This window comes from Phalangium opilio, unplaced genomic scaffold (genome assembly GCF_054372755.1).
Source record: "Phalangium opilio isolate 3A_F unplaced genomic scaffold, DU_Popi_V2 ptg000060l_1, whole genome shotgun sequence".
NCBI classification, from domain to species: Eukaryota; Metazoa; Arthropoda; class Arachnida; order Opiliones; family Phalangiidae; genus Phalangium; species Phalangium opilio.
In genome coordinates, this window is record NW_028324177.1 from 5,030,288 (window position 1) to 5,037,143 (window position 6,856).

Here is a 6,856-nt window from a genome sequence, read left to right on the forward strand (position 1 = left end):
CCTACGGTATAACATGGTACGCGATCTTCGAAGCAATAATCACCGGTGTTGTAGTCCTTAATTTCACGTCAGTGTACTGGCTGTCTTTGTGGTGCGCAGACTCCAAGAAAGATTTTCAAGCAAACCTAGACTTGAAGGCAACCCGTATAGCGGTCTTAGTCGCTCTTGGTCTAACCCAAGCCATTCAAACATTTTTGTACGTTATCATCAGCGTTCTTCGCTGTCTACGAGCTGCAAACTGTCTACATGGGAAAATGCTCGATAGAGTATTTCGCTCTCTCATGTTCTTCATCGACACGACCCCACTTGGAAGGATACTCAATCGCTTCTCCCAAGATATCGACGCCCTAGACCAGCAATTTTCTGCGATGTTAAGAGCAACCAATGTCGGATTGATATTTTTAGTTGTTTACGCCTTAGCAATTGCAATATATTTACCGTTATTCATAATTCCCTGCATTGTCGTGTTAGTTAGATACCTTTTACTTCAGGTAGGAACTCGATTTTAGTCTCCAGTCATAAGTAATTATCTAGTATCACCCTCAATATTAATTGTTGTGGTTAAACACCGAATTCGTAACGATTATGGGGTAGCCACTTTTGATTTTTAGTAATCTGGGCGTTGGTTGCATTGGAGGCTATGGTAAAATAGAAAACATAAAAATAAACATTGAAAAAAGGCTATATTATTTTGGGCATTTAATGATCTTAATAGGCATTACAATTACAGCTTTATTAAGCGTAGAAAATCCCTAAAAGCGACGGGAAAGATGACTTGGTGCCACGACTTCTTAACCCAGCGAAATAACATTCCTTGAATTATTAAATCTTAAAATGTTTTGTCTTTTACGTATTTTATTGCAACATGTTGTAGAAGGCACCCGCATCTTAACCGCGGAATGCTCGAGCCCACTTCTGGAATGAATTACTTCACAATATATCATTTAAACCGAAGCTTTTCCCATATATTTGGCAGCGTTACTTGATGTCGAGCAATCGTCAATTCAAGCGGATAACCAGCGTGAGAAATTCCTTCTTGTTTTCGCATGTGGGAGGATCAGTGGCTGGCAGCACTGTCATCAGAGCGTGTGACGCCGGACAGAACTTCGAAGGACACTTTTTAAAACTGATCGACGAATGCACTGCCGCTAACTACATGATGAACATGGCACAAAGGTAATTTTGCAATTGCGTCAATAAAGCCTGGTTTCAATCGCGTCTTTTTCGTTTTGGGATGACAGCCTGCTATCCGCACCTACACTTCATTATTACCTTTGGGTTGAAACCTTAATGTGGATGCAAAGCAATTCGGACATTCAATAAAATGCAATTTCTTTCCAGATGGCTGACAGTACGACACAATATCTTGAGCAATTGCTTGATGTTTTGCACCGCAATTTTCATCATTTTGAGCAAAGAGACTCTGATCTGATTTTGTAGGATTGATCTTGGCTAATGCCGATCGGGTAAGTGGAGACGAAGCCAGTATGACAAAATATCAGCTGGTTTTTCTTTTAACTCTTGAACCTAGCTTGATTGTGAAAGATCTCAAAAGTGGGACGAATGAAAAGGACTAATTAACGAAGAGATGGAATTGCATGCGGGGGTTTGAATGACAGATTAAATGAGCAAAATATCACAGCAACCAGACGACAATGTAATTTTAAACCTAGGGCCGCATTTTTGTATGTTTTTCTTTATTTTTGTAGATTGTAGAAGCTATAGTTTGGATAACATTTTGATACGTTTTCAAGAAACCGTTTAATTGTCATTTCATGACATGGCATTGACAAGCTTTATTACTTTTCCGAGTGACGTAAACGTCACGGAGGGGTACTATAATGTATGTGTAATGTCAGGATGGTAACACCTCCTGGAAAGAGGGTACGAAATTTAGGAAACGTGCACGACCAGGTACCCCATCCCCTACTTGATCGGAACTTTTGTTTTAATTTGTATACTTTAGGTGAAATATCATTATCATTACACTTAAGGCTTTATCAGGTCATATTTATGAATGAAATATATTATTTTTTTTTTAATTGAAATGTCTCACGAAAAATTCCCTTGAGTATTAAATCACCAAATTGCGCTAATTATTTATTTTCTGCAAATTAAGTACTAATTTAATATTTTGATCTAACAGCTTGTGCAATACCTGAAATTCTTCATCGCTGGCTCTACGGTTTTTGAATCAAATCTCGTCTCCATAGAAAGAGTTGACGAATACTGTCGTTTGGAGTCCGAGGCCGAGTGGGAGAAACCAGAATCACAACCACCTGCTGACTGGCCTCAACGAGGACAAATCATATTCCAGAACTACAGCACCACATACCGCAAAGGATTGGATTTGGTCTTGAAGGAAGGTGGGCGTGTTGGGGCGGATAGGTACCGGAAAGTCGTCGCTGACGCTGGCGCTCTTCCGTCTCATCGAAGGGGTGCACGGTTAGATCGTCGTGGAGGGATTGGGCTTGTCCGATTTTCGTTCGCGACTGACCATCATCCCACAAGAGCCCGTCCTCTTCTCGGGCACGCTCAGACTCAACCTGGATCCTTTCGGGCAAAAAGACGACCAGCAACTGTGGGCCGCCCTGGAATACTCGCACCTGAAATCCTTCGTGACGTCACTCGAGCAGGGACTGGATCACCCCGTGGCCGAAGGAGGTAACAACGTGGAGGTGGTCAGCGTCAGTTGGTCTGCTTGGCTCGAGCCTTGTTGAGGAACACCAAGATCCTGATCTTGGATGAAGCGACGGCCTCGGTCAACAAGGACACCGACGATCTCATTCAAGAGACCATCAAGAAGGAATTCGCCAACTCTACCATCATCACCATCGCCCACGGAATAAACACCATCATGGAGTACGACAAGTTGGTTTACCTACCTATTAAACCGGCTTAAAATGATTGGCTAATTTTATGTTACTCAACTCTTCATAGGGTGATAGTTCTCGATCAGGGCCGAATTGTGGAATTCAACTCTCCAGCTGCTCTCTTGAAGAATGGGCAATCTTTGTTCTACGATTTGGCGAAAGGGGCCAAAATAATCTAGATCACTTTTAAATTAAAAACTTTTAATGTTATGTACAGTCATAAGTGGATCATGTTACAGCTCCCCATAAGTACTGGACGTAGGTTATGCTTTTGTAAACAGCGTTTTCTTCCAAGACATCCAAGCCCGCCATCTAGCTCAGTTTTAAAGGCATAGTTTGCCCATTAACCTGGATCTGGAGTTACCTTAACCTTCGAAAGTTCCGGTTGATGGTCATTGCTGTCAGACCGCCGTCAGTGTCGTGATTAGTGTGAAGCTTGTTATTGCGTAATAATTTTGATTTAGATTGACTTATGTTTCTTTGCTATTTGGGAAAAACGCCTAGGATCAATGTAGCTAATTACAATCGTCGCATGCCCAAATGAAAGATATTAAAGGCACTTAACCGTACGCGACTAAAACGTTTTGTAAAACTGAAAAATATTGACCAGCATCTTTCGCAAACGGAAAACGTTAAAGTATTGTAAAAAATTGTAAAAAATTGTCGTACTTAAAAAAAGGAAAACAAATTTCCATGTCGACGCACATTACCTAATACCTATAATTAGTATTAAATTGGTTTAACTATCCCCGCTAAAAACCTTAAAATCAGTGGAAGCTCAGTGCTGTATTAGGGATGCATTATAAATGTTCTAGCATGATGAAGGCTATTTTGAACATTTGAACTCGTATTAATTTCCTTTTCAACAAAACCGTTTAAAATCGCGCGAAATACCTATAGTCCGCCAATTATTTTTTAAAATCGGAAAAATAAAGTGGACTTCTACTATTATATTCACAACCCAACACTTTGTATGGAACAACTTGTTTTCTTTCGCGGTCTTCTCTCTCAAACCTTTCCTCATTGGCTACCACTTACTTCCGTTTGCTTGCCCCACTTTTTAAAAATTTATTTCGCGGCAAAATCATTCCTCTGGTTTAGTTCACAAATTCACCGCTGCGTTTCGCATATACCCTTTCCTCTTCAGTGCTAGGAGACAATTCTGATGCACAGCGATGTTATATCGTCCAGTACTTCTAGGGAGCTGTAATATGATCCACTTCTGCTTTTATACTTGGTTTAATCGTGTATGGCAGACATTGGGATTGATGCTCAAACAAAGTAAGGGTTATTGTAGATTTAATGGATCTCAAATCAGGCCAAACGCAAAAAGGCGTCCAATTCCGCTTAATTACCAAGTAACTCAAATAGAAAGAAAATCGATATTACACTTCATTCCTCAGCTTGTTTAATGTAATGTTGTTTGTCGGCGTACTAGTGCTTATATTCAAACAAGACAATGAAAACAATAGTTTTTTTAGTTGGTGAATCACAAATTGCCTACGCTTTCCTTACTGCACACTTCCTGTTTTTTCTGTTTGCCTTTGCTTCATATTAGTTAGAAACTGAGTGATAATCTTCATTTGACTTGTATTTAATGAATTGCAGTGGCAGTTCAAAGTGATCTACCCAATATTTTTGCATTTCGTATTGTGTGGTCATCTTGGTTGTTATCAGTTTTGGTTATTACCGTCTTTGTTTCCAGTTACATGAAGAGCGACTTTTCAGTCAAATCATATGAAATATTAGAAACAGCCAGTGATCTTTTAAAATATCCAAACATAACACCGGCTTTAGTTAGATATTCCCCAGAAACTAAGTTCTTTTGGACTAAAGTGAGTTTCACTTTCATCAAGTTAATGAACTATGAATTGCGGTAAACGTTCGTTTTTTTGTTTCTAAAGGATGGAATTCCAGGAATTAGCAGCAAAGACTTTCAAGACTCCTTGTTCGACAAAATGGTTAAAGTTGACCAGTACGAAAAGAATCAAATTCTTGATGGACTACAATATCGAAAAATTGCTTTATTTACTCATATCAGTGATTTGAAACAAAGCGTCAATAAATTTGTCAAGAAAGACAAAAATAACATTAAAGTTAAAATTCGGAAATCAACAAAGAGTGTTGAAACGTTCCTGGAAGTAGTTAAGATACATCGCTTTGATAACGCCTCAAATACTACTGAAAATATACTTCAAGGGTAAGTCCGTAAAGGCATTAAGTTCGTAATTGCAACGTACAGAGAATTTACAGGTCTATTTGCAGGATCATGAGAGTTTTCGAAACCAAACCGTTCGCCTACATGAACAGAGATCAAGGTTACATCTTGGATCGCATGTTATGGAAAACCCCGCAAGAAGAATTTCACAGTTTTAACGTCACTTCAATTAGTGGCGCTTTTCTCTTATACGTTTTGTGTTTGTCAATTGCTTTGATGAGTTTCATCCTCGAATTATTACTATTTGTACTTTGCAACGCGAAAATTAACTTCTGGTTGCTGTAAACAAACAACCGTAATTAAAATTATGACCGATATCTTCATTTTTAACCGTATTAGTTGTGAGTTGAACTTGGGGCACGAACGTCTGGATACAACTTCTATAATTTGAAAATTTCATCGAGTTTGGTTTATAGTTTCATGTTTAAAATGTTCAGTATACATTTTATATTAGCGTTGTTGCTTTGGGTCGGATTATGAACAATACCATATGGTTGCAACGCAGGTATAACTAAAAATAAGATTGGAAACAATGTTTTGTAAGTTTGGCATTTCAACAGTCTGAGTGGATCCACTAAATATTTCGTTACTTTGAGTTATCAGTCTAAATGAACCTTTGTGTAGTACTTATTCCGTGTACAGACAGTGTCCCATTTTATATCACCTACATAAATATTTAAAGTATTAAAAATAAAATAGAGGAACCTTTGGATCGTTATATTTAATCATTTGTAAAGCGCTTTGCTGTCAAAACACGTCTCAGTCAGGCTATATCCAAATGGTGAAAGCATGTTACCCATAAAAGACTTAAGAATCAAAAGAAATTAAACGCACAATATTTACGGTTCTAATGTTTAATAATAATAATATAATAGCGTGCAATAATTTATTCGAGGTTAATAATAAACCATTGCGTGTTTAATTTTGAAAACCTACACAAGGTAAAATTCCTATGAAAGTGAAATAAGATACACTTCAATATACACCATTACATCGATAGAATTTGGTCGTGGAAACAAAGCCGCATTCAATAATGCAACGGCCTTAGAAAAGTTCGGTAAAAAGATTGTTTAAATATTTACTCAAATTCCATGTAAAATAAGGTTCAAAAATTTATAAAGCATAATTCTAAAACGTCAATTTTGTAGGGTCTCCTGTTCTTAAATTCGCCGAGGATTTTGTAAAACTTTTAGAAATTTTTTAGAATCGTCGCTCTCGATGTTAGAAGTAAACAAAATTTGGTAAGAAATATTTTTTGAATACTTTAAATTGTATATGAACCTCTTTTCTACTTTATTTTGCCTTATAAATTTCATTCGGTTTTCTAATTTCGCAGACAAAAACAATTGATCGTTTAACTAATCTATTATGGATAAACCAGTTTTGAGCAGCTATTACCAGTAAGGCTTTTTGCCGTTTCTAATTTCAAATATATTTTCTCGTTTTTATTCATTTAAGTTCTCATTTTAATTTCAGTTTTAAAAATATAAATAAAACGGTAGTCATATTATTATTGGACAATGTAAGTGGGTGTCACTTTTGTAACCCTTCATTTAAATATCATGGCCCAAGTATTAATTAGTAAAATTTTCCTGTTATAAATTAAATTTACTTATTTGTCAAATGTTCTACAAAAAATATTAAGAAGCGTTTGTTGAATTTGGCAACGCTAATTATGCATGGATGGTCTTGCCTTCAAGAGAAACCCCCGGATAGAATTTTTACTCTTAATCGAAAGAGAATTTAAAATAGTGAATATATCAAT

At 37.1% G+C, this 6,856-nt stretch overlaps 1 protein-coding gene across 1 annotated transcript; it reads left to right on the forward strand.

Annotated features, from left to right (window-relative positions):
• Nucleotides 1–1,341: 1,341 nt before the first annotated feature.
• Nucleotides 1,342–3,052, forward strand: LOC149666727 (ATP-binding cassette sub-family C member 2-like). Its single transcript, XM_089841634.1, has 6 exons — nucleotides 1,342–1,351; nucleotides 1,441–1,466; nucleotides 2,147–2,401; nucleotides 2,451–2,691; nucleotides 2,751–2,871; nucleotides 2,941–3,052. The coding sequence occupies exons 1-6, from the start codon at nucleotides 1,342–1,344 to the stop codon at nucleotides 3,050–3,052; spliced, it is 765 nt and encodes a 254-aa protein (XP_089697760.1).
• The last annotated feature ends 3,804 nt before the right edge of the window (nucleotides 3,053–6,856 follow it).

Coding starts and splice junctions, on each gene's coding strand:
- LOC149666727 (XM_089841634.1), top strand. Junction 1,467..2,146: donor TCTTGGCTAATGCCGATCGG/GTAAGTGGAGAC, acceptor TTGATCTAACAG/CTTGTGCAATACCTGAAATT. Junction 2,402..2,450: donor CGGATAGGTACCGGAAAGTC/GTCGCTGACGCT, acceptor GTGCACGGTTAG/ATCGTCGTGGAGGGATTGGG.